General features: G+C 34.1%; 1 protein-coding gene across 13 annotated transcripts in view; it reads left to right on the top strand.

Annotated features, from left to right (window-relative positions):
• Positions 1 to 26,718, top strand: part of KIF21A (kinesin family member 21A) — a 147,832-nt gene that overhangs the window by 84,246 nt on the left and 36,868 nt on the right. For 8 of the 13 annotated variants that reach the window (XM_070494029.1, XM_044775317.2, XM_044775325.2 and 5 more), the window contains exons 7-17: positions 105 to 220; positions 4,192 to 4,387; positions 4,796 to 4,985; positions 5,342 to 5,405; positions 10,635 to 10,838; positions 16,427 to 16,465; positions 20,760 to 20,850; positions 21,249 to 21,366; positions 21,765 to 21,953; positions 22,394 to 22,593; positions 23,954 to 24,061. In XM_070494029.1, the coding sequence (XP_070350130.1) occupies positions 105 to 220; positions 4,192 to 4,387; positions 4,796 to 4,985; positions 5,342 to 5,405; positions 10,635 to 10,838; positions 16,427 to 16,465; positions 20,760 to 20,850; positions 21,249 to 21,366; positions 21,765 to 21,953; positions 22,394 to 22,593; positions 23,954 to 24,061 (1,515 nt within the window). The remainder of the gene's footprint in view (positions 1 to 104; positions 221 to 4,191; positions 4,388 to 4,795; positions 4,986 to 5,341; positions 5,406 to 10,634; positions 10,839 to 16,426; positions 16,466 to 20,759; positions 20,851 to 21,248; positions 21,367 to 21,764; positions 21,954 to 22,393; positions 22,594 to 23,953; positions 24,062 to 26,718) is intronic. The other 5 variants (XM_070494032.1, XM_044775322.2, XM_044775321.2 and 2 more) reach the window with 1 other exon arrangement.

Here is a 26,718-nt window from a genome sequence, read left to right as displayed (position 1 = left end):
ACAAATGTTCTCAATTCTGTCATGTCTCCATATTATTCTCTGTAAGCTTTTGTTATTTAAAAGTTTATAATTAGTAAATTTTTTATCATTTCTCTCTCTTTTAGTTGGCACTTGGCAATGTAATAAGTGCATTGGGAGACAAGAGCAAGAGGGCCACCCATGTCCCCTATAGAGATTCTAAGCTGACAAGACTACTGCAGGATTCCCTTGGGGGTAATAGGTATGCATAAGTGATTATCCTCCATATTCCTGAATTTCAATTATTCACTCTTTTTAAAGTAAGTTTATAAGGTTATTTATCAGAACTGTTTTTCTTATAAAGCAAATTAATAGGATGAGGAACTAATAATTATTAAGTACCTAAAATTTGTGAGTTCTTTTGTATGGTGTTATTGTACATGATCCTTATAACATCCCTTGAGGCAGGTGTTATTATTCCTATTTTATAGATAAGGAAATTGAAATCCAGAGAGATTAAGTAATTTATTCAAAGTGACTTAGTTTGTAAATGAAGTTCATAGCATGTGGTCTTTCTAGTATATCATATTTTCTCTTTCAGTGCTTGGCACGTAGCAGATGCCTAATAAAATTTTGTTGAAAATTAGTGCTGTCTTCTAAGTAATTACCAAGTAATTTAAATATATTTAATACCTTTTTACAAAATCTCCTAAAAATTAAAAATTTTTTTTACGTGTGGAAAAACATTTTTTAATGTCAGTTGAATGAAATGTAGGGTGTTTTCTGGTTATAAACTTTGCTAACATCACTGATATTCCTCCTTTTCTATACTTTGCATCCTTCTGATCTGTTTCATCAGCTAAACACTTCTTGTTGGTAATACATTCCTCTTTATAAACATCAGTAGATTGGTGTTGATGTTTATATAACTTTTTAAGTGCAAACATTTTTGGCCTTTAAATTCAAACAGCACAATTCAACAAGTTACAGACAACCACAGTGAATCCATTATACAATGTTTTCAATAGTCTACCATCATGTCTACTGAAAAGATCATTAGATACTGTAAACTTATCTGGTAATTAAACTTGCAAACTTCCTTTTTGAACAACTATTATTCAAAGAATTTTGATAATGTTAAATTTATTTAGATTCAAAATTGGATGGATTTAGAAATAAAGTTTTATAGAATTCAACAGTATCATTTTTATATTTCTTCCTGTTATGCAATAATGGCATTGTCTTAACTCATCTCTCTTCTAGAATAGCTTATGTATGGGTGCAATGTTGCTTCTGTTACTGCATATTTCTTACTTCTGTTCTATATTTTCACTCTGATCCTGAATATCAATCTGCGTTATTATAACAGACAAAAATTTTTGTGTTTTAAGCCAAATATAAACTTTTCATGTTTGCTAAATTATAGCCCTTTCCTATATGTATTTCTTAAATATGAAAGAAGGTGGAGATGATAAATGTTCTCCCCTTACAACTTTCAATATTTTTGAATACTACAATACTTCTGAAAGATGCCACCCTGTAAGCAGTCTAAGATATTTGCACTGCGGGTCTCAAATTCCTCTTGAGTTTTAGATAGGCTACAGGTAAATAGTCTCAGATATTCCTCATCCATTTCCTTACTGAGTGGTAACTCCTCAGAGGAGAAGACCCCTTCTAATCCTACCCTTAGTAAGCCTCAATTCCTACTAAAAATGTTAAGATTGAACTCCTGGTTCAAAAGCCTTGTACTTTGTATAAGCCTTGGAGAACAAAATACCTTCATTTTGTGAAGTTTGTACAAATTACTCTTAAAAGAAAAATTAGATCAAAGATGCTTTTGGAAACAAGCTACATATATTTAAGTGCATAATTTATTGAATTTTACTTATTTTTATTTTATTTTTTTGGTGAGGAAGATTGGCCCTGAGCTAACATCTGTTGCCAATCTTCCTCTTTTTGCTTGAGGAAGATTGTCCTTGAACAAGCATCCGTGCCAGTCTTCCTCTATTTTATATGTGGGACACTGCCGTAGCATGGCTTGATGAGCAGTGTGCGCGTCCGTGCCTGGGATCTGAACCTGCAAACCCTGGGCCACTGAAGCAGAGTGCGCAAACTTAACCACTATGCTGCCAGACCATCCTTTGAGTTTTATTTTTTTAACCTCAGCTGGCTTTCATACATTTAGAATGTTTAATATAATGTTATAACAAGTTTATAGCAAAAATTCTGAAAAATACAGAAAAACATAAAGCATGAATAAAAAAATCAGTTATATTTCTATTACCTGCAAGTAACTACTGTTAACATTGTGATGTATTTCCTCCCTAATGTATTATATAATATGGTATATGACATAATATGATATAACAGTATATAAGATATATAACAGAATAGTATATTTAAATGGTATAGTTTCCTTTAAAACAGAATTGTGGTTTTATATAAACTTTAAAATTAAACAACTTTAATGTTTTCTTTGAATTTTTCATAAACACAACCATTCTTGAAATTTTTATCTTTTGGGTTTTATCCGATATGTCACTTTTTCACCACAATAGGTCTTAGCTCCTCTCATTCCTGACTTTCACCATTCTTCTTAAGCACTTGATCCCAGTGCTTCTCAAAACATTTGTGAAGGGAGAGTTCTCTTCCCTACCTGCCCAATTTGTGGCAGTTTAATAATAGTGTGCCCGACTGCACTCAGCTTGTCCCATTTGTGACAACATGTGAGTTCTAAAACACTTTAACTGGTCTGTACTCTAGTCAGTGAAATGAGTTCATTGATTATAGCAAGCTCAAATGTTGTAAAAGTCTCCAAAATGCTCACTCTCAATTTCTTTGCTTATTGTGAACTATAACAAATACTTTTTAGGCTGGCACTGGACTGGAGACTACTCTTTGAGAAGTCCTATTTATTCTCTAATCAGTGTCATAATCACCATCGTCACTAGATTTCTTATCTTCTTCATCAAAAGAGAGAGTGAGAGGGGCATGAATTATCTCAATTTTCTGACCTCTGATAAACAAATGTTATGTACACGTGACACACACCACAAACAATTACTAATGACAAAATATCTTCCAAATATTGTGTTATGTGAAGTATACTGATGAATAAAGCTTGATGATCCTTGATGTCCTCTAGGAGTTTAGGGTCTGAGAGTAGGGTCTATAAAATTTCAGTGTGATAATAATAATAAACAAAAAGAGATATGCAAAGGGTGTGAGGAAGCAGAGAGAAAAGAGTACAGCCAAACTGAGCATTGGATTCTTGGACTAGATGGAAGCTGAGCTGAATCTTGAATAATAGTGAGAGTAAGGGTAAGTAAGGAAAGGCAAGAGTTGATAAAAGGGGAAAGATGGGTGGAATGGGACCACTTTTAAAAGGGTTACTATTAGTACTGTGTTGAGAGTATTGGGGGAAGGCAGGAGACTGGAGGCTATAGATCAAAATTGATAGGCATGAGTTTCCTACCAGGGTGGGTAAATTACGTCCTTAATTGCAATTCCTATATATTTTTTCAGTTAGTGTGTAAGTGCTGTTTAGAATTTATTGACAGACATAATAGCTTGGGAATACTAAGCATTTCACTGTTTTGTTCTTTGGTTGGTAAAACAATTCATTATGACCATAAAATAATGTTTCCCATTTTTCCTCTGTAATCTGGCCAGAAACTCTGGAACTTTGACCACTCAATCACAAATGAAGTTTTCTATTGTAAAACATATGGATATACTAAATACTCTTCTGTTCAGGTGATAGGATTGTGTAAAATTCTTTGCTGACATCAAAAATCAGGATACAAGTGATTAAATAAAAAGAAGGAAAATTTAAAATCCTGAAATGCTAAGTGGATAATGAAAGAAATGATTTTTGAATTTCAATTTGTCATATTATAGGTAGATTAAATTTTAGAATTATTGTTTGCATTTTATCAATTTTTTCTAAAGAGGTGAGAAATAAGTATATGCACTTATACTTTCTCAAGGTATTATGGGTCAAAGAAGGATAATATAAATTGATTTTTCCTGATTTTACATAAGTAAACAAAATCTTTTTTCTTAAGATAGCTTAAAGCATGATAGCTTTTAAATTTGCTTTAATTTTTAAGTTAGTAGTATCAATCTTCTGGTATCTTGAAGATATTATTAGAGGGCAGGTATTTAAAAATGATTATTTCAGTGTTTTATTTGCTTTTATCTGTAAACCGAATTATTCTTTGTAACTTTCAGCCAAACAATCATGATAGCATGTGTCAGCCCTTCAGACAGAGATTTTATGGAAACTTTAAATACCCTGAAATATGCCAATCGAGCTAGAAATATCAAGAACAAGGTGATGGTCAATCAGGACAGAGCTAGTCAGCAAATCAATGCACTCCGTGGGGAGATCACACGACTTCAGATGGAGCTCATGGAGTACAAAACAGTAAGCTAATGGGTTTGGGCTGCATTTTGTGATACATTTTGTGAGTACGGTGATGCCTTTTTGTGATGGCTTGCATATGTATATCTCTGCAGTCTCTTGTCTGTCCCAATAGTGGCCTCCTTCCTTTTGGAGGTAGAATTCTAGTTTTTCATGTGGACAGCCTTTAGTAATTTTCAGTCTATCAACCTGACCAACCTCTTGTTTCAGAAGGCTTCCTACCCACTCAGTTTCTTTCGTGACAAATGCAGCATGGAGGGGATATAGTACAGGGATAAGGATCTCTTTTGCTTGAGGCTGTTACGACAAAAGGACTCTTCACTGTAGAATTGCATAGTCCTGTAGCATCCTTAAACAAAACTCTTGTGTATTTAAGGCTTCTCAACCAATGGGAATATTTTCCTTTTCTAGGGTAAAAGAATAATTGATGAGGAGGGTGTGGAAAGCATCAATGACATGTTTCATGAGAATGCTATGCTACAGACTGAAAATAATAACCTGCGTGTAAGAATTAAAGCCATGCAAGAGACGGTGGATGCTTTGAGGGCCAGGATCACACAGCTTCTTAGCGATCAAGCCAACCAAGTTCTTGCCAGAGCAGGTATGTGTGTAGGGTGGGATGAGCGAGGGATTAACTTCTGGAGGGCATGGAACATTCTTTGTGTTCGTTAATTACCTGGACTATTTGAAGTTGAAATGTCAGTCTGCATGTGTACAACTTGTGATTTTACGTTAAATATTTAATTGGTAAATAATACATTCTTACAGAAACAAAATGTGCCCTTTGCTTTATCATATTATCTTACTGACAGCGTGTAATTAATGGTAGGAAATTTGCTGTACTAATTGTTTTAAAGCATTATTGTTTTGTTTCCATAACTTTATTTTTTTCTCCCATTCTGTTTTGTTGAAGTTTTAATTTAAAGGAAATTCTTCATTTCTTATTTTATCTTGCAGGTGAAGGGAACGAGGAGATTAGTAATATGATTCACAGTTATATCAAAGAAATAGAAGATCTCAGGTACAGTTCACGTTCTGTACTATATAATGCACGTGTTTTTGGTTTTACAGTGTAGTAATACTGCTATTTGTTGGGCTTATTGTTTGGTAACTCTTCATGATGATATTTCAGCCCTTTGGTCAGGTTAACTTTAGGGGTATAGGCACTTGCCTTTCCCATCGTGTCACATTCCAAACTGCTTTCTTCCCCTCTCTTCCCAGATTATCTTCTCACATTATCCTCCTACTCTTTTTGTTATACTCCTCACTGGGAGCTTACCTAACCTGACATACAGGACAGGCAGTATTGATAGTGATGAAATTACCTTTGATGCCTGCCCTCCCTGTGCCTCTTCCCTCATCATTTGGGAATGGTCAACATCAATAAGTCACCTCTAATTCTTTTAATCTCCTATTACTCCTATTCTTTTCTACTTATCCAGCTATTCTTTGTGTGTGAATCATTGCATGCCTACCAATCTGCCTGCCTCTCTGGTACATACAGAGGCTCATTCATTACTCACATTTCACACATATACTACAAATGCTCACTATGTGCCAAGTACCATGCTATGGGCTGAGGAAGTAAGTGTGACATAACAAGGAGTTCACAGTCTAGGTGGAGTGACTTAACATAAATAGTCACATGTAGTAAATGGAATGATAGAAATCAGGAAAAGAAAGACTCACATGTGGTGTGGGAATGTGGAGGGGACTACTGAGCCCAGACTAGGGGAATAAGATTACCAAAAAGGTCAGGGACACTAATCATTTCTGAAAATTTTCAGCTTCCCTGGTTTGCCCTTGATGGCTGAGCTACTTTCTCCTGCAGTAAAATTATAGTCAGCTACGTGGGGGGCATCTAAGTAGCTCAGATCTCATTTCTGCTACCCATTTGTGGAAAATAACCAATGGGAGATCATCTTTCGCAGCCACTCCAACACTTCTCCATCTTATATTTGTGTTCTCTTTCCCTCTCTCTTCCTCTGGCTGTTCTAGAGATTCTCAAACAGAGATGAGTACTACTTCTATTGTTTCTGCCCCCACAAGGCACACTGGAATCCCGTAAATGTTTCAAAAAACAAGAACAAATGAGAAGACATCTGATGTGGCAATAGATAAAGTTACTCAAAAAGCTGTCACTTTTATTCTGTATATACATCTCCCCAACTATTACCTTTTTGGCAGAGACCTTTGGGGCATTGGTTTGTAGTTCTGGTCAGCAGCCAACCTGGACTTGCAGTTTTCATCCTGTGCTGGCAGTACTCTTTCCCACCTACTGCCGAAAACTTGTTCTCTGACCAATCTTTCTTTGCTTTGGAGACCCCCTTCTTTACCATTTCTTGAGCTACAACTGATAATCTCTATCTTTTACTTCCTGAAGATTCTCTTCCTGCTCCTAGCCTGCTTCTCTTTTATTTCCTTGGCACTGGTCAATTGTTAAGGCTGATTCCATACTCTGGTTCTTGTGCTCCATTTCCTCTCTTCCACCCTGTTATTCTAAGGCCATATCTAAGGCTTGACCTCACTATTGGACAAATGGCTTGACTAGTCTGATTATTTCCTAGAAAACTCACTAAATCATTTCCACTCCTTCTAGTGGCTAAAAGGAGCATCTGATATCTTCCTTTTTTAAGGTTCTTGAGTTAAGACCATTCTTTAAGTTATTTAGAGAACAGAAATGACTCTTAGGCATTGAGTTCAATCAGTGATCAAATCTTTCTTGGTGTAGATTAATAGTTTGTTCCACTTTCCCAACTTTTCTTTGATGGCTCTTTAATTAGGTACGTCCCACTCCTGAGGAGTAGTCTTCTAGAATCCCAGAACTGTAATTTACAATATAGAAACAATTTACATATAGGATAAACACAAATGAGCTTTGAATTTACACTGGATTACCTGGGCAAATTACCTATCATTTCTGAACTTTAGTTTCTTCCTCTGTAAGATGTGGCAATACCTGCTAGTCTCAAAGAGTTGTTATGGGACTCAAATAAAAGAACAGGATGTAGAAGTTCTTAAATTGAAAAGTACTTTAAAGATCTAACATGTTACTGTGATTTAGGTCCAAGTTCTCACATTCTGGTCTTTTTTTTAATTAAAGATTTTATTTTTCCTTTTTCTCCCCAAAGCTGCCCGGTGCATAGTTGTATATTTTTAGTTGTGGGTCCCTCTAGTTATGGCATATGGGCTGCAGCCTCAGCATGGCTTGATGAGCTGTGCCATGTGCCTGCCCAGGATCCGAACCAGCGAAACCCTGGGCCGCTGAAGCAGAGTGCACGAACTTAATCACTTGACCACGGGGCTGGCCCCTCACAGTCTGTTTTTATTTACTAAATCCTACTCCAATCCATATTTTTTTCAAAACTTGCTCTTAGTAAGGCCTTTATTCACAGCTACTTGAACTTAATGCAAATTTTGCTAATGTATTGCCACTTGGGAATGTTTGTATTTTGTCTTATTCTAATTATAAAATAATGCTAGTTATCTTTTAATAAATGTACATGTTGTGAAATAGTAATAGTCACTATTTAATTAAGTAATCCTTGGCTTTTTGGGATTGAAAATTTTCATGGACACTTTTGAAAATATAGGAAATTATTTAAAAAAAAAGTTAAAATCATCTGTATTCCCACCATTGCAAGAACTGATATTAACATTTTGGTATATCTCCTCCATATTTTTTCAATGCATACTTTAGCAAAATTGACATCAGGCTGTATATATTGCTCTACTATCTGTTCTTTGAAATGTGACAAGATATGAGCATTTTTTAATGTTATTAAATATTTTTCTCACATGATTTTTACATGGTTCCATGTAGTACTATCTTGTGTTGTAACTGATTTATCTAACTAACTCTCTGCTGGTTAGATAATTATATTATTTGCAGATTTGAGAAGAATAGTTATTTTTTGTTAAATATATTATCAGTCAGGTGAGTTTTAAATTCATTCTATCATTGATCCTCAAAAAATCCTAGGGAAGTATCTATTTTCTTCTCCATTTTACAAAGGAAAGAGTACAGGCTTTTAGAAACGAATGGCCCTAAATCCTGTGAGTGACAGAGCGGAGATGCAAGTCCGCAGTCTGCTCCTTCCCAGGGAATTCTGTATACTTCCCCTCATGACTCACTCCTTGGTCTTCTATTAAGAGAAATACAGGCAGCAACAAGTGGGGGGGTGAATGGGAAGAGAAAATGAGAGAGTTGTTGTTTCTACAGCACATACAAAAAGCAGGTTCTGTAGGGTGGAATTTGTGGAGGTGAGCCCCAAAGGTCTCCGCTTTTATTAGCACCAGGACTGAAGAAGTATTGAGTATGCCCCTACCAAATGCAAACTTTTAAAATCAGGTAACGAAAAAAAACACAAGTTGTCCGATTATTATGTAAATGAGCCAATTAAAAAATAGGTCATTCACTGTTGATAGCTAATTTATTATATTTTCATTCCTTCATAACATTCATGTTTATGTACCCAGGCTTTGTGCTAGATATTGAAAATGTAGAAAAGTGTAAATTTTGACTTTGAGTTTTTATAGTTAAGCTGAGTTTTTATACTTAGGTTGCCCTTTTGATTAAAAAAATGACAGCATTATATTCAGAATTTTCTTTAAAACAATTTTGAAGTCGTTTAACCCGGAAGTTTGTGTGCAACTATTTAACCATTTAAAAATATTGTAATTGTTGTCTGTGCACATATGACATCAGATATATAATAAAACAATTTCAGGGGCTGGCCCGGTGGCACAGCGGTTAAGTGTGCATTTTCTGCTTCAGTGGCCCGGGGTTCACTGTTTCAGATCCTGGGTGCGGACATGGCACTGCTTGGCATGCCATGCTGTGGTAGGTGTCCCACATATAAAGTAGACAAAGATAGGCATAAATGTGGCTCAGGGCCAGTCTTCCTCAGCAAAAAGAGGAGGATTGGCAGCAGTTAGCTCAGGGCTAATCTTCCTCAAAAACAAACAAAAAAACCCCCAATTTCATTAAAGAATGTGTAGGACACTGACTTGAAACATACATTCACTGATTTACGTACACTCTGTCTCTAGCTGATCTCAACAGCATCATGAGTAATTTTGGTAGACAATGAAAAAACACAGAGCTGACTATGCTTTCTAGAGCTTAGTAGCTACAAATAATCTAGCATCTTCCTCTGAAATATTTGAACATATGGCAAAACTACTTAGTAGCATAGTTTTGAGACAGAGATAGTAGGTAGTACTTTCTCCTTATAGCCCTGTATCAATCACCCATGCCCCAAATTGACACTGGAAATCTATTATATTGAAATAGAAAATTGTGTTCTTGATGGTTTAAATCAAATAGAAGTAAAGGGACTGGCCTAGAGGACTCTCTAAATCCCTTTTAGTCTCGAGAGTCCAGATTTTTTTAGGATCTCATCATTGTGTGTTTTTGCATATTACTGACAGTATGTACATTATTCTCCTGTCATTATTAGGATTGCTTGAGCAAACAAAAGAATGTTTTCAATTATGAAACTCAGGTTTCCTTGGAGATACCGTCTTTTCCCACGCCATATTCAGGAGCCAGATGTCTTTCAGCCTGTCAGGGGCAAGGTTGACAAACTAGTCCTTGCAAAGATTTGGGAATGCTATTATAGCGTGATGAATGAGGAACTGAAAGGAAGGGGACCATGCTGCTTGTACATTTTGGGTTTAAATGATGGATTTACAAAGCAAGGATAACTAGTGCCCACTGGCCAGAATGCAAGTAATCGAACTACCATTGACACTTTCGAGTGGAAAGAGTGATTTCAAATGTATAATTATTTAATTAGGGAATGAAAAAAATATCATGGACATTAATGTTTCTGGGTATGTTTATTAAAAAAAACAACCCTATCTTGTAACAGTGTTGAAATACATCCCGGAAAGTGTTTTAGCATGCAAAACAATTCGTTTAAAATGTTCCCTATTTATTCCTAGAGCAGTCACCTTCATAGAGACAGAAAGAATGGTGGTTGCTAGGGGCTGGAAGGAGACGTGGGTAGGGGTGGGTAGGGGGGGTGGGGGGGTGAGGAGTTAGTTTTTATTAAGTACAGAGTTTCAGCTGGAGAAGATGAAAAGTTCTGGAGGTGGATGGTGGCAATGATTGCGCTACAGTGTGGATGTAATTGATGCTGCAGAACTGTATATTTAGAAATGGTTGGAGTGGCAAATTTTATGATCTGTATTTTCTACCAAAATAAAAATATGTTCCCTATTTAAATATATTTTTATTCTCTAGGGCAAAATTATTAGAAAGTGAAGCAGTGAATGAGAACCTTCGAAAAAACTTGACAAGAGCCACAGCAAGGTCAGCGTATTTCAGTGGATCATCAGCTTTCTCTCCTACTATATTATCCTCAGACAAAGAGACCATTGAAATCATAGATCTAGCTAAGAAAGATTTAGAGAAGCTGAAAAGGAAAGAAAAGAAGAAGAAAAAAAGGTAGTGTTATAAAATCACTGCTAATGAATCCCTATTTTTCTTACTTTTCAGAATATTTTAATTTGCAATTACAATGAGTATACATAGTCTCATTAGTATATTAATAAATGAAATGTCATTTAAATTAGCTGACGATTATAATTATATCCTTTTTCCCTTGTACCCCCATCTCTCTATAATTATATACTTCTAATGATTTATCGCTACTTGTATGTAAGAAAAGTAAGTTTAATTATGATAATGTGGTAATGAATTTTATTTAGACTATGACAAGGTAAAATTACTATTAGAAATTATTTAATTATGTTTTCAAATAGCTGCTTTTGCATTCCATTCATCTTACTTCTCTGCAAAGCTTGTTCTGCCATGACAACTCAGTGTTTTCATTTTTTTTCCCCATTTTTCTAATGCAATTAAGTAGTCTCATGGGTATATTCTGATTCCTGTCTAGATTAGTTTAACTAAAGGCTAAACTAATCCATCATACTGTCATTTAATGTCATTTGGTCTCTTACGTATTTTCTGCAGGGCTTCTAATTTGATTAGATTATGTGAAAGTTATTTATGTTATTTCAGCCTTTCTCAATCTTCTAGCAAGGAGTTACTCAGCTTTTCACCACTGTTTTGGGCTTTCCTTTCCTTGCATCCTGATAATATCTCCCTCTGAAATCAACTGGGTGCAAAGAAGAGGAGGAAAATAAAAGTTTAACCACTTGTAATGTGTGAGTGGTTAAATACTCATAAATTCTTGACATGTTTGCATATTGATTCTATGGTGCAGTCAAATTACTTACTAAGACTATATTTTGAAAATGCCAGTCATTTTATTTTTAAGCATTTTTGGCTAGATATTCAAAAGGGAGCAGAGCTATCTTGTTTGTCAAATGGTTTGTTACAAGGGACGTGCTTTGTAGAATTACCATGGACATTTAATCTACCTGCTGCTTTGCTCAGTTTATTTAGAACTTTATTAGAGCAATTAGGCATTTCTTGCTTGAACAGTCAGTTAACCAAAGTTGTTGGAGGTTTAAATGCTTCAAATTAATTCTGCTCTGTGTCCTTGAGTTAAAAAGGAATGATGAAAATAATTAAAACAAGGAGCTACACATCTATGGTTAGGAAGCATTGCAAGTGAAATTGCATTCTTAAGATACTAATATCTTAATAGGTGTTTTTCATGGATGTCTGATTATGGCAGCATTAAGAAATATATAATGATTAGCTCTTATGCAGGGCAATTAAAACTGACACAGTGATCACAGAATTATCAAAACTGATGTGACCCAACATATTGCTTGAATGAAAATGAGAGTTTTGCACATGACTTATCATTTACTTGTAAAATTCAATTCTGCAGTTGGTCAGAATGTCAAATGGTATGTCTTATTTTTAAAGGTCTAGATGGTTTGTGTTCATGAATAATAAGTAAGTATAAGCAAGGGTATATTTCTCAAGATCATGAGCTGATTCTTCTCCTTCCTTTTGAGGTAAATTTAGAGATGTTACCATAATTACCTGTTGGGTATGAATAATGAAAAATAGATAGGGATCCCAATAGAAGCTGAGGCTATTTTTGACATTTTTATAGTAATCTTGGGTACCCTAAATTAATACCTCTTATACAGGTTATTTTTGTGACAATGCAGGATTTTAAGCATTTTGACTGATAAATAGTACTAAAGGAAAAACATTTTATTCTTAAGATTTGTAACTATGGCTTTATTATGGAACTCCTAAACATTTTCAGGTAAAAAAATTAAATTAAGCAGTGGTTATACCAAAGTGAAAATTGACTTATTCCCGTGATTATGATAGATATAATAATTATTATGATAAAAATAATAGCAGATGTTAATATTAAGAAGACCTCACCAAACGATTGGATTTAAACACAAAAATCCAACTGAAAAAAAAGCTACTTCCTAACAAAAATTGATATGAGAGAAAAAAAAATTGTGAGGAAAAACCCCAGTCAGAGAAGGAAAATTTGAGATGCAACTTTAATCATCTGTGAAAAAAGTGAAAGATAGCTTAGAATGAGAATAACAAATTAACACTTTCTAAAACGTAACATATATGATGCTTTAAAAAAATGCTTTATAAAGCATTTTCACACACATGCTGTGTGTGTCTTTGTGAAACCACCACCTATATAGTGTAGTGTGAACCTAAAAAATTTTGTTGTTACCATAAACTGTATAACTATTAAAGCCGTTAGACCCAGTTTATCAATTTATATTACTGCATATATGAATTTATAGAATTAAATAGAATTTTTCTTACCACACTCTATTCAAACGTTGTTGTGGATTAAAAAATGAAAACCAATACTGTTTTACTCAGCTTGATAAAATGTTTCGTTCATCACCAGTCACTTAGCTCTAGATCTCAATAACTTTTAGCTGTATGTAATGTTAATTTCTATTTTAAAAATGTGGATAAGCTCCCATTTTAGCCAAAGTCTTTGCTATAGGTTGAAACAAACAAAGAAGCAAAGAGTTCCAGCAGTGCTTAGAATGAGAGCAGCTGTACTCACACTAGTGTTTCGTCTTCCACAGGATGTCTTTTGGAGGCGTTAGCTCCTGTTTGGATGTACTCATTCTGATTGAGTTGTATTCCATGCCTCATATTTATCTATTTTATTTATCAGAAAGGGCATTGCAAAATTTGGGTTCTGCCTCAACTATACATATATAGTAAGTTCAATTAAAAATTGTTTGGAATTTGGGACTAATTTTTATCTATAAAGTGTTATAAATAGATAATGTCCAAATTTCCCAACTCGCTCACATAAAATGATTTGTACCTATTTTATAGTATGGTAAGAACAATTCAAAAGGGAATAAGAAAAGGAAAAAAAGGGGAAGAAACTTTCCCTTTTGTGAGTGTAGGCCAACCATTGGGGAAAAAATATGAATTTCTGCCTTAGTCAGTCTTCCTTACTCCCATCTCCTGACTTCCTGTGTCCCCATGCTGCCTTGATCCATTCCTCTCTTATGTAGTCAGTTCTCATGTAACTCTACCTTACTCTGAAGTACTCCCAATTTCTAAATCATATATTTTCTTCTCTCATCTCCTTAAATTCAAACCTGGGAGCAAAGCCGTCTGACTCAAGGAATTCATACCAGTGGAAATGACTTATAACCAATAAGCTTCCTCTAGGGATGTTTGTAATTTTGAACAAGAAAGCATTAATCCAAAGACTGAAATTTTGGGCAGCAACCTCATGAAGAAAAAAAAAATCATGTAGTGTAGGGGAGATTTTTTTTTTACCTCCTTTTGGCTGAGAGTTTCCAAAATATATCTGAGGCTTGAGGTTTGGGTTCAGCTTTCCTAAGTTGTCCTGGTTCTCATAGTGGCTTCCTTTCCTCCCTACTGAATCCACAAATTCTTTGGAAGCTTCGTGTCTTTTAATTTACTTTGTTTTGTGGTGTTAGTTTCTGGTTGTAGTGGCTACGGGGCTTCTGACATTGTAAGTGTTGGTAGAAAGTGGCAACTGGGTCATTTTTATGTCAGAAGCTGCGTTTGTTTTCGAGGAGGATGCCATATATCCTGTTTTACATGAAAGTTTCACCCTCTTCTGCATTAAAGTCTTTATCAAAGCTACAACCAATAGCTAATATATGGAGTTTTAAGGTTTGCTCTTCTACCTTTCTGTGCTTATTTTCTGTTGAGCTGTAAATTAATCCAAAAGTGTCAATAGTAAGAAAATAAGGGAGTATAAGAAAATAAGGAAGAATAATTGATAGACTATATTCCCTATATTTGAGTTACTCAAATGTTAGAATGGTTGGCGAAGTTTGTCATTCACTCTCTATCTCTTTACTATAGAAGAAGCATTGTAATGGAACTGAATAAAATGAAAACTAAACAACTTTAAATTATGGAGAAGTATCAGATTATTAGTTCATTTCTCCATCTCTCCACTGTCTTTTTGAACTGTTGATTGCAATATTTTTTAAAGATACAATTGGGAAGGCATCTAAAGTTTATCTGCCTATTAGCTCATCGCATTCATACATTTTGGTATAACTCTCTTGTGTAAGATAAACAAAAATTCTGCATATTGAAAAATAGAAAATTTGGGCTCTTTGCCAGGGAACCATATCCTCTGAGCCATTGCAGCTCATTATCATCAGTATAAGCCTAGATTAGACATAAATTTTTTTTGCATTTTTCTGTGTATATGGGTACAGGAAGTTTACCATTCTCACATTAATCTCCATATTTTTGGATATCTAGCTTTAAATGACTTGCATCATCAGACTGCATTTAAATTTGTATTTTGTAGTGTCAGGTTGAAATTCTAGAAACACAGAGATTTATTAGCTGATGGCTTTATATTAGTTTTTTAGCCACTATACTGGACCTTTTGAACCCAGTGAATATCATCCTGTAGACTTTTTTTCTCAGAAAGATTGCTAGTCGCTTCTTGTAATTGCAGTATATAAGTTGACTGTGAAAAACAATCACAGGCTAACAAGTAAAAATCATGTGAACACACATTTTAAGATTAAAATGAGAACTGGCTTGATGAAATAATTCATACCTAAGCCTCAATCTCTTCATTTTAAAATATTGATGATTCTGAAAAAAATTTTGGAATTCTTGGCAAAAGTGTGCTCAATCAAGATTACTATGCTATGCTTTATCAGAGCCTAGCACATCTTTCTTTTTGTCTATGTGACAAATGTTGGCATTCAGTACATTCCATTGAGTAAAGATGCCCAGTGCTGCATATTGAATATTCTTGAAATTATATTTCAAAGCCTTTAAGTACATATTTATAGTTTCTCTTATACTTTTCTGATTGAAAAATAATCTTACTAATGGAAAGTACTACATTTCCCATTTTATTGCCACCTTTGCCTAAGAGAGGTCCTTTCGGTAGTTAGTTTCTAGTACAGTGATATTGTGAGATTTTAATTTTCAATTAATAAAATTGTAGTTTTTAACTGATATCATAACAACCATATTCATTTGACCATAATACCATTTCATGTATAATTTTGAAATAGAATTTTTTTTTTTTTAGATTTAGTGATGTTCATATGTAGTATGTTAAAATAGAATACAAGTTTTTAAAGTAGTATCCTAGTATGTAGTATTAATGATATTTTCATATTATGGTATAAAGGCATTACTTTTTGAAGTTCTTTTAATGATGCCATAAAAAGGTCTTCTGTAAAGGTTTGAAAGGAAGAGGACATCATTGAAAGTTGGCTTTTGGGGGGAAGCTGAGAAAATTGATCCATTTCAGATTAAAAAAAGCAATGGCATCCAAACACTTCTGCTACTTAACTAATTTATATAAATTGAAGCTCTGCATTTTACTGCTGAATAATTTCAACTGATAGCTTATATACTCCTCTTTGATATAATGCTGCTTATTTTTCTACTTCCTTTTTATTCATACAAAATGTATTGCCTTTTTACTGTGTATTGTCCTTTGATGATATCTTTTAAAATTTATTTTAAAGTCTTCAAGCTCATGTATCATTTTTACCTTCTTATCACTTTCGCTTTTTACTGTCTGGTTTGTCCTTCATTGGCTTGGCCTTCCAATACTGTGCCTCGTGATTTTGAAGGCTACAGAAACTTGAGGAAAGCAATCGAGAAGAAAGAAGGTTGGAATATTTCCCAGGTTTTTTATTAAAATGTCATTAAAATACTTAGTTGCCATTCACAAGGAAATGTGTTATAGAATTATAGATCGTTTCAAAACTAAATTAGCTTGGTGCTCCTAAAAGTAATGATGATTTTATAAAATTAACCAAAACACTAAGTATATTTTTTTTAAATTATTTTTTAAGAATAGAACCTTCACTAAAACTAAAATTCAGAAAATTTCACATGATTTCAGAATAACTGTAATAATTAACATGGTGACTTACCTTTTTTAGGCTAACAATGACCAAAAACCCCCACCATTTCACTTTCAGAATGTATCTTTCAGAAGCTTGTGAGCACACTGGGAATTGTTAACTGGGTGGGAATTGACATTTTGTTGTAGCCCATGCTAAGTCAAGGGTGGGCTCTCTCTTCTCTCTTCCTTATTTGATGTATTCTTTGTTGAAAAACATCATTAAAATGGCAACAAAGCAAAAGGAAACTGTGGCCTTACTATGAATAAGATTTACAAGGTGTTTTTCAGGTTGAATTAGAAAAACAAGTGTTACTTTTAAAATGTATTTGAAATGAGCATTCAAAACAGGATATTCTCTTCTTTGTCATTTGAAAATTGAGGACAATTTATAAACACTTTCTAAACTCTTTATATAGTAAAAATTTGCATTTTACTCATCCAGAATTATATTATTAAAACCAGGATCAAGTAATATTTTACTTCTTAGCAGAACTTCTCTTCATAGATTTTTCTAAAACAAATCTCCAGATTGTATAATCAAAGTGATTAAGAAAATAAACAAGGGCCAGCCGTGTGGCCTAGTGGTTAAGTTTGGCATGCTCCACTTCAGCTGCCTGGGTTCCTGGGTGCAGACCTAAGCCACTGTCGGTGGCCATGCTGTGGCGGCAGCCCACATACAATATAGAGGAAGATTGGCACAGATGTTAGCTCAGGGCCAATCTGCCTCAGCAAAAAATAAATACGTAAAATAGAAAATGAACTGGTTTCAAAATAATACTTAAGTATTTTAGAAGCACCACTTTAGAAATTTCATATCTTAAAATAAACCTTTTGAGAACTTTTACTGTGCAACAATTTGTTAAAATATCTTAGTTTAAATATGAAAGCATAAAAATATTTTCTTGAAATTATTTATAATTTACATTCCACGATTATATTCTACATATTACATAGATTCTAAAGTTGCTATAATTCTATTCTATAATTCTATAACTTATTTAAAGTATTATATAATTAGAATATAATTCTCATGGTCTATAAGTCACACTAGAATTCACCTAATTAGTATATTATTAGGATATTAATGTTTGTCATTGGAATTAAATTAAGGCATTGAAAATGAGTAATTTCTTCTATTTTGATAAATAAAAATAAGATACATAAAGTAGTATGTGGAAGCATTTTCTCACCTTCAAATCTTCAAGTCCTTTAAATGTACGTAGTGAATAGAGTTTGCTTGCACTTTCTATGTCATCCCTTAAGGATAGCCAAAGCAGAGTGGTGAGGTGCTCCGGGGCAGGGCTTCTTGAACGTGAATATGCATGCACATCACCTGGGGAGTTTGACAAATGAAGATTCTGATCCCCTAGGACTGAGGTGGAGCCTGAGATTCTGAAATCTAACAAGCTCCTGGATGATGCTGATGCTTCCTGGTCTGAGGACTGAACTTTGAGTGCAAGATTCTAGAATACTGGCCTGGGAGTCATGACACTTGGTTTTAGTCCCCTTCAGTGGATTAACTTCCCCAGGCCACAGTTTCTTTTTTGGTTGTCTATCAAAAGGTTGACATTGGCCGTCAAATGTCAAAGGGGTTAAACCACATGATCACTAGTGTTCCTTCTAGCTCCAAGATTCTGATTCTATGTAACGTGCAAACTTAAATATTTTTCATTGCTCCTTAGATACTTACTTTAGATATCAATTTGTCTCAGTTTATTGAGAAAAACTTGAATATTTGAGGTACAATAATCATAAAGTATCAATTTGTATTTTAAAGCGTAAGCCGTAAGTGATTTATAAAGGTAAACTAAAATATAAAGTTACAGCTGCTCATTTTTCTGTATCAGAATTGGCACCAACAGCTTATAATATGAGTTAACTTTATGTATAAGTAAAACGTAACATTTGTTAAGCTGGTTACTGGTGACTTGGAGGGAGTAGGAGCCTGTGTTGGGTCAAGTATATAGAATAGTGGTGGTATGGCTATAAACCTGAGTAAAAGGGAATTTGAGTTGGAACTTGAAGTAATGAAGGAACCAACAATAACAAAAATTGTACACTGTAACATGTGCCGGTGAGGAAGGGAGCCTGAATAGGGGAGGGTTTTGGAAACGCTGGTGGGAGATGTCTTTCCTAACACATTCTCCTTTCCTAGCCCTAAACCTTGGGCCTAAACCTCAAGGATAGCACAGTTTGAGTACATGGTCCTGGCCTTTGAATGAGTTGAGTAGGTGAAGGGAGAGTTTCTTTCCAGATGTTCAGCTTTAACTACATGGTAGTAGAAAATCAGCAGTCCTAGTACAATACAAGTGGTGTGAGAGAGGCATTCAATAGATTCAGCGTTTTCCTCTAACAAAATGGTGTAACCATTATAATTACTTGATTCCTCTCCAGTTAAGATTGTTTTGCTGATATTCCTACTGGTAGTTTCTTCTCACTCTAGAGATAGGTGTCTTCTAGGCATCTTTCATCCCACTCCAAGGTAATTAGTGCATGAGACACATAGACATGTTCAAACAGAGGGGCTCACCCACAGTCATAGGGGTTAATATATTTAACAAACTCATACTGCACCTTTATTATGTGAATCCCCTGGTACTGCAGATGTAATGTTGAGCCAAACAGACATGAATGATCTCTACCCTCATGAGGTTTACAGTCTAGTGAGGAAGAGAGAAATTAAAGAAATAATCAAACATATTAATCAAACAAATAAACATAAATTAAGAACTTTGAAAAGTGCTTACAAAGGAAAAGTATTTATATTCATCTTGTTCTGAATACAAAAATACCTGCAAGAGTTGGGACCTAGAATTACACATTAGAGTATATTAACAGGGCCTAGATAAGATCAAATTTTTCACCTAACAGCCAAAAGTAAATTCATGTATTAGGGCAGTTATTTAATGTAGCAGAATATCTGAAAGAAATGATAGCTGTTACAGAGCTTTTCTGATAAAGTTTTTAATCTCTTTTTAGGGGAATTTTATTTGGAGAATATTGCCTATTTGAGTGTTCTTTTTATTCTAAAGGATTTTCAAATGTACCTGTAGCACAAAAAGAAATCTTGCACATGTTGATTCATTTAAAGTTAAGTTTCTTAATATTATTTAGCTTGATTAAATGTATGAGTCTAGTGAACAGAAGAGTTACTTCTGTGCATAATTGATCATGGTTGCTAAACCCTAATAAAAGGGTCAAAGTGATTTAAGTGTGCAAAAACTTGGCTCACTGTAGAGTCTTCCGTCTTCTTCTCAGGGCTGCCAGGGCTGAATTAGTTTAGTTATAACCATTCCCTGACATCAGTGTGTAGTTAAAGGCTGTTAATATTAGGCAACTGAAGAGGAGGCTTCTATTTGTATGGCACATCTCATGGCAGATGCTGAATTTTCTAATCAATGAAAGGTCAGCCTGAAGTTCAGACAGTTTTGATGTGCAAAGACCCATTTCTGTGAGAACAAAATGAGAAACAGCCCTGTGCTGTAGAGACGGCCTAGGAAAAAAGAGCCTGTGCTATTACGGGAGGAGACCTGAACCCTCTGATAGATACAGCCAGTGTAGACAATTTACTGTGGCGGATTTATTCTGGATCTTTAAATTTATTCTTAAATGTATTAGGATATCAATAAAAATGCAAGTTCTATATCTTTGTGTTTAGACTAGAAAAGTTTTATATATTTAGATGAGAAAGCAAAAATATTTGTTTTGATTTCCTTTGAATTTGAATTGCCTAACATTCTAGTTAATTGGCTGTTATTCTGACTAGTTTTTAGCTGTCTCACCAGGTCTCATGCTCCAGGGTATAATCTATTTCTCAATGTTTCTAGAAAATACGTTTTTCTCCGGTGATATAAATCACTGCACTATCGGCTGAGTGGCAATTTCTCTTTTCCTCTGAAGCATCAGACATGATAACTTTGCTCAGTCAAATGATCCACTCTTCTAGTTTATTTTCACAAATAATTGATGCTTTTTAAAAATCTGGGAGCAAAAAGTGAGTGATTTTCCTCTCTACTTTAACACCATACCTTTTTGTTCCTTTTTTTTTTTTTAAGTGTGGCTGGTAAAGAGGATAATATAGAGACTGACCAAGAGAAGAAAGAAGAAAAGGGTATTTCAGAAAGAGAAAACCATGAATTAGAAGTGGTAAGTATTTAGTCCCTGGATTAGGTTGTTTCTGCTTGCTGATAGCTGTACTTACTTAGATGTAGCAAAGAGAAATGGTTATCATGTATCCATTTTCAACTGTTTCCTTAAGGGCTTCTTTTCTTCAGAAATGAGAGCTCTAAAATATTGGTAACTCTCAATCTTGTGCATTTTGAAAGCATTGTGTGTGGGGGGATAGAGTACTATTAGAGATGAAGTACTCTTTGATTGAAGACAAAATTATTATGTGATAACCTTAGACTCGTGGACGGATTTTTGAACTGATGAAAAGTGAGATGTTTTTGCTTCTGTACTTCCTACTCCAGCCGTCTCTCTTAATGAGGTAATCAGTGTGCTTTGCCAATATTGTGCTATTAATGGTCACAAATCACCTTTAGGAAGAAAGTCAAGAAGTGAGTGATCATGAGGAGGAGGAAGAGGAGGAGGAGGAAGAGGAAGATGACATTGAAGGGGGAGAAAGCTCTGATGAATCAGATTCTGAATCAGATGAAAAAGGTACTTGCCCTTTATTAGAACAAACAATTATTTTGGGAATTTGTTTAAAACATGACAGAAAACTCTTAACATTCTCCATTTCATCCTTGATGAAAGTAGCTTTTATAACTGCTGACCTATGTATGCCCTCCAAGGCTCGTGTTTCTTCCCTTGTTGGATTTAGTCATTGTGTGATTTCCATTCTTAGTTAGCACGAATAGTATCTGTTGTCCCTGACCGATGTGAACACTCTTTACCTTGTTCACCTTTTTTAGTTTTTGCTTTGTTCGGGACGTTTTCCTTATGGCTGCTAAGTGAATACCTGGATATAGATGATGGTTTTCACATTCTTGCTTGAAAGCTAGAATTAGAATATTTTGGCCTACCTCAGTATTTTTATTTTCTTCTTTTGTAAATAGCCAATTATCAAGCAGACTTAGCAAACATTACTTGTGAAATTGCAATCAAGCAAAAGCTGATTGATGAACTAGAAAACAGCCAGAAAAGACTGCAGACACTGAAAAAGCAATATGAAGAGAAGCTAATGATGCTCCAACATAAAATTCGGGACACTCAGCTTGAAAGAGACCAGGTGCTTCAAAACTTAGGTAAGAATTCTATTTAATTGAAATGAAAGTTCAAACTAAGTTGTTAACATGGGTTTTCATCTTCTCTTAGAAGAAAATATTATATTGAAGCCACATTAAATGTTAATTTATCTCATTATGTTAAATATTGTTGTTTATTTTGTTTCTCATGCTGGTACCTGTCTAGGCTATTTAATTATTTTGTCCAAAGTTGTGGCTGATTGTTTTAATATATTGATTTATGCTGAGAACATTTTTTAAATTACAAAAAAGAAACAAAACTTCAATAATTGTTAAACAGGTGAAGAGTAGCTAATGAAGGAGAGAGTGATTGAAAGACAGCCTGGCATCCTGAGGTTTGTTTTTGGGAGGTAGTTCTTCTCTAAGATCATGAGTGTAAATGTGTAAAATAAAAATTTGTGTCTTACAAAAACAAAGACAACTATCCTTTGGTCTTTTAGGCTCAGTGGAATCTTACTCAGAAGAAAAGGCAAAAAAAGTTAGATCTGAATATGAAAAGAAACTCCAAACCATGAATAAAGAACTGCAGAGACTTCAGGCAGCTCAAAAAGAGCATGCGAGGTTGCTTAAAAATCAGTCTCAATATGAAAAGCAATTGAAGAAATTACAGCAGGATGTGATGGAAATGAAAAAAACAAAGGTATTGATTTTATTTTCCATTAAAGTTTGATGTTGGGGATGCTTGTGTCATTTAGAACCAAAACAGATTTACTGTGGTTCTTTCTGTATTCAGTAAAAGGTAACTCAGTCTTGCAAATGATGTACTTCCTTGTGGCAGTTAGAAGTTGTTTCCTTTAGTCATCCATTATCAAAGTCAGAGAGGAGCTGAAAATCGTGTGGTCAACAGGGCTTCTCTGACTTTGATGGAAATTTCCCCTCTTAAAACTCTTATACAAGGTTAACGACAGTATGAAATATTTCAAAAAGGCAAAAAAGCATAGATAATAACCCAATGAACACTATATCCACTATCTAATTTAAGATATTAAACATTACAGATATTCACAAAGCCTCCTATGTATCCCTTTCTGATCATCTTCTCCTTTCTCTGAGAGGAAACAACTATCTTGAATTTGGTGTTTGTCATTCCCATGCATAGAAAATGAGAAGTTTTCTTCCTTTGACCAAAGAGAGTATGTGAATCCTGATCTGTTGTCTGTTTTTGTTGTGGTATCAATTATTCTTAACATTTGGTGTGAAAATCAATGTCATTTCCTTAAAATGGCAAACGTGGAAATGATCGAGTAGTTAAATTATCTTGTTTTGTAGTTGCTGATGACAATAAAAATAGCTAAAATTGTTAGGTGCTTGCTATTTGCCAGGCTCTGTTATAAGCACCGTACAGGAGTTCACTCATTGAATTCTCATAAGAATCCAATGCCATAGAATTATTATCTCCATTTTATAGATGAGGAAACCAAAGGCTAGAGAAGTTAAGTAACTTGTTCAAGGTCACACAGTTACTGGTAATAAGTTACATACTGAAAATTCAGTCAAGTTATAGAACAACTGAACGTTGAATATAAAAAGCATAAAGCACTAAGCAATTTCATAGAAATATATTAGAAATAGAAATGTATTAATCCTACAAAAATAAGAATTGACCATTTAAAATGCGCAGTAATCGGCTGGCCCGATTGCCTAGTGGTTAAGTTCACACTCCACTTCAGCAGCCCAGGGTTTGTGGGTTTGGATCCTGGATGTGGACCTACACACCACTCATCAAGCCATGCCCTGGTGGTGTCCCACATACAAAATAAAGGAAGATGGGCACAGCTGTTAGTTCAATCACAATCTTCCTCAAGCAAAAAGAGGCAGGCTGGCAACAGATGTTAGCTCAGGGCCAGTCTTCCTCACCAAAAAGAAAAAGTGTAGCAAAACACTACATTTTCCTTGTTAAGTATTCAGAAGTCTAAGAACTTAGTTCCCCATACATGTGATTTATTTAATTAATATTGTGATAGAGTAATTCAAATAGGTGTATTTACATAATATTTTAGGTTCGCCTAATGAAACAAATGAAAGAAGAACAAGAAAAAGCCAGATTGACAGAGTCTAGAAGAAACAGAGAGATTGCTCAATTGAAAAAGGATCAACGTAAAAGAGATGTGAGTGGACTTTAACTCTCAGTTTGTAAGAATATTGTCATTGAACAAGATTGTTTAATAAATGGAAGAAAATTTTCTGATAACTTTAATTATTAAATGCAGGTTAAAGACAATAAATATAAACATTAATTTTATAATATGGCATTTATTATAGTATGTGGATTATAGTAATTCAATAAAAAGTTTATGAAAAACACTATAATATTATTATAAATTTTATTGGAGGCTTATTTCCTACATGATGACGTACAAGATAATGGCAAAGAATAAATTGTTATTTCTAGGGAGACCAATGAACTAGTTGCAGTATTATACAAGATAGTGATTTTAGAATGATTCCAAAGACAGTTTCATCATTGGTGATTCTTATAAATGTTACTGGAATAATAACCAGGCTTCAGTAGAAGAGGCTTTACTGAGAGCTATAAAATTTTTCGTATTCTTTGATTTAAGAATCCTACTTCCATAAACTCAGACTAAAAAATAATCTAAAATAAGAAAAATTACAGTATTTTAAAATCATCACTTTAGGGTTATTTGTAATAGTGAAAAATGTACACACAACTAAGATAGTTGATGGTAGGGGTAATGGTTAAATAAATAATGGTCCATCCCACTGAATAGGTTATTATTCATCCATTAAAAATTAGGATTTGGAAACTGCATAGTAAAATGAAAAATGACTGTGATTTTACATTAAGTGTGAAGTAGCATTTTATAGATTCATACTTAATTACAATGAGGGAAAAATTTGAAGGATGCATACTAGCATGCTAACTATAGTTATGTTAGGGTTATAGGTCATAGTTGATTTGTTTTTTTTTCTTTCCAAATTTTTGGTAATATGATTATTTCTTTAAAAGGAAAAATGGTATCTATGATTTTTTTTTCTTAAAATAAGAGGCCTTCACCTTCTTTTCCCCATTGTTGATTAGGTTTCAGTCTTTGTTCCTTTTTTCTTGCTCAATTTTTTCTGAATTCTCCCTGGAGAAAGCATGAGCATATAGGATATTTTAGAAACTAGAATTCTCCTTTGGGAAGTAAAGAGGAAATTTAAGGAGATAGAGAGGAGAGAGTAATGATATTAAAAAAGTAGATATTTTAGCCAGATGACTCCCATATTTATGACTATATTTATTTGTTTTCCTAGCATATCAGAGTATTTTAATACTTCATGTATTTTGTCACTTTCAATTCCTGGGCATTTTTGATCTTATTTATACCAATATGTTCCTACTGAAATCAAGTAGAAGCACATTGTAACATATTGCCTATTCTTTTTTTTTCTAACTGCTATTTTCCAAAAATTGAGGTAATTCACATAACATAAAATTTACTCTTTTACACTGTACAGTTCAGGTTTTTAGTATATTCACAAAATTGTGCAACAATAGCCACTATCTAATTCTAGAACATTTTCATCGCTCCTGAAAGAAACCCCACGTCCGTTAGCAATCACTCCTCATTCTCCCCTGTCCCTGGCCCCTGACAGCCATTAATCTACTTTCTGTCTGTATGGATTTTCCTGTTCTGCACATTTCATATAAATGGAATCATACAATATATAGCTTTGTGTCTGGCTTCTTTCGTTTAGCATGATATTGGCAAGGTTCATCCGTGTTATAGCATGTATTAGTAGTTCATTCGTTTTTATGACTGTATGCGTAGAGCACATTTTGTTTATCCACTCCTGAATTGAAGGACATTTGGGTTATTTCCACTTTTGGCTATTTATTTTGTTTTTAATGAAAAGTTTTAGATGACAGGAATAATTTCCTTACAATGTGTGCTACTTATTTCTTTATTACTAATTCATGTGAGATGTGGAGAGATCAATATTGAACAACTAACTCCTGGGATGGAACTTTTGAATCTTACCCCCAACATATGATTATATATGATATAATATTCTATTAGAAAGATGTAAGGCTGCTTAATCACATACAAAGCTAACATTTAGACTCCTCCCTTTTATTTGTTGCTTTGTGTTCGTAATTGACCTCCTTTCTAAATTTTATCTTGTCATATTCATCTTTGAACTCTCAGAGAACTTAGTATGTTTGTACACAAAAAATATGAATGAGCTTGAGATTTGACTTTTTAAAAGGAAGAAATTTAATGTAGTAGCAAGTTTCAACCTATATGTTGATTTTAATTTTTGGTAGTTCACTCATTTAAAAAGGATTTTTTAACTTTACTTCCATGTCAATCATTGTAGGCAATGAAGATATGGGAAGCCTTAAGATAAAATCCTTTTCTTTAGGAATTCCCATCTGATGAGATAGGAATATGCATAAACGTGACATGAATCATCTGTTTGAATTTGAGATATAAAGCATGAAGGGTGATTAGTTATATCATAGAATTTGAGTCCTAGAAGGGATGTTTGTGATCAAGTCAATTCCCTAAGATTTGCCCTGGTTCAAAGAGTTGAATAAATGGCAGAACCAGAACTAGCATCTGTGTTCTTTTTCAGTTCAAGATTCTTTTCTAAATTATAGCCCGATATAGTGGCTTAAAGTAGTCCATATTTAATTGTCTTTATCATATAGAGTATGTACAAACAAATTGGTAGCCAATACTGACGTTTTATTGTCCATTTACTTTACCCAACATAGGAACATTTCCAAAGTTATTTTAAAGTGCTTATACAATTA

The sequence above is a fragment of the Equus asinus genome, chromosome 22, assembly GCF_041296235.1.
Source record: "Equus asinus isolate D_3611 breed Donkey chromosome 22, EquAss-T2T_v2, whole genome shotgun sequence".
Taxonomy (NCBI): domain Eukaryota; kingdom Metazoa; phylum Chordata; class Mammalia; order Perissodactyla; family Equidae; genus Equus; species Equus asinus.
The sequence above is the reverse complement of the archived record's forward strand: the minus strand, read 5'-3'. Positions and strand labels throughout refer to the sequence as shown.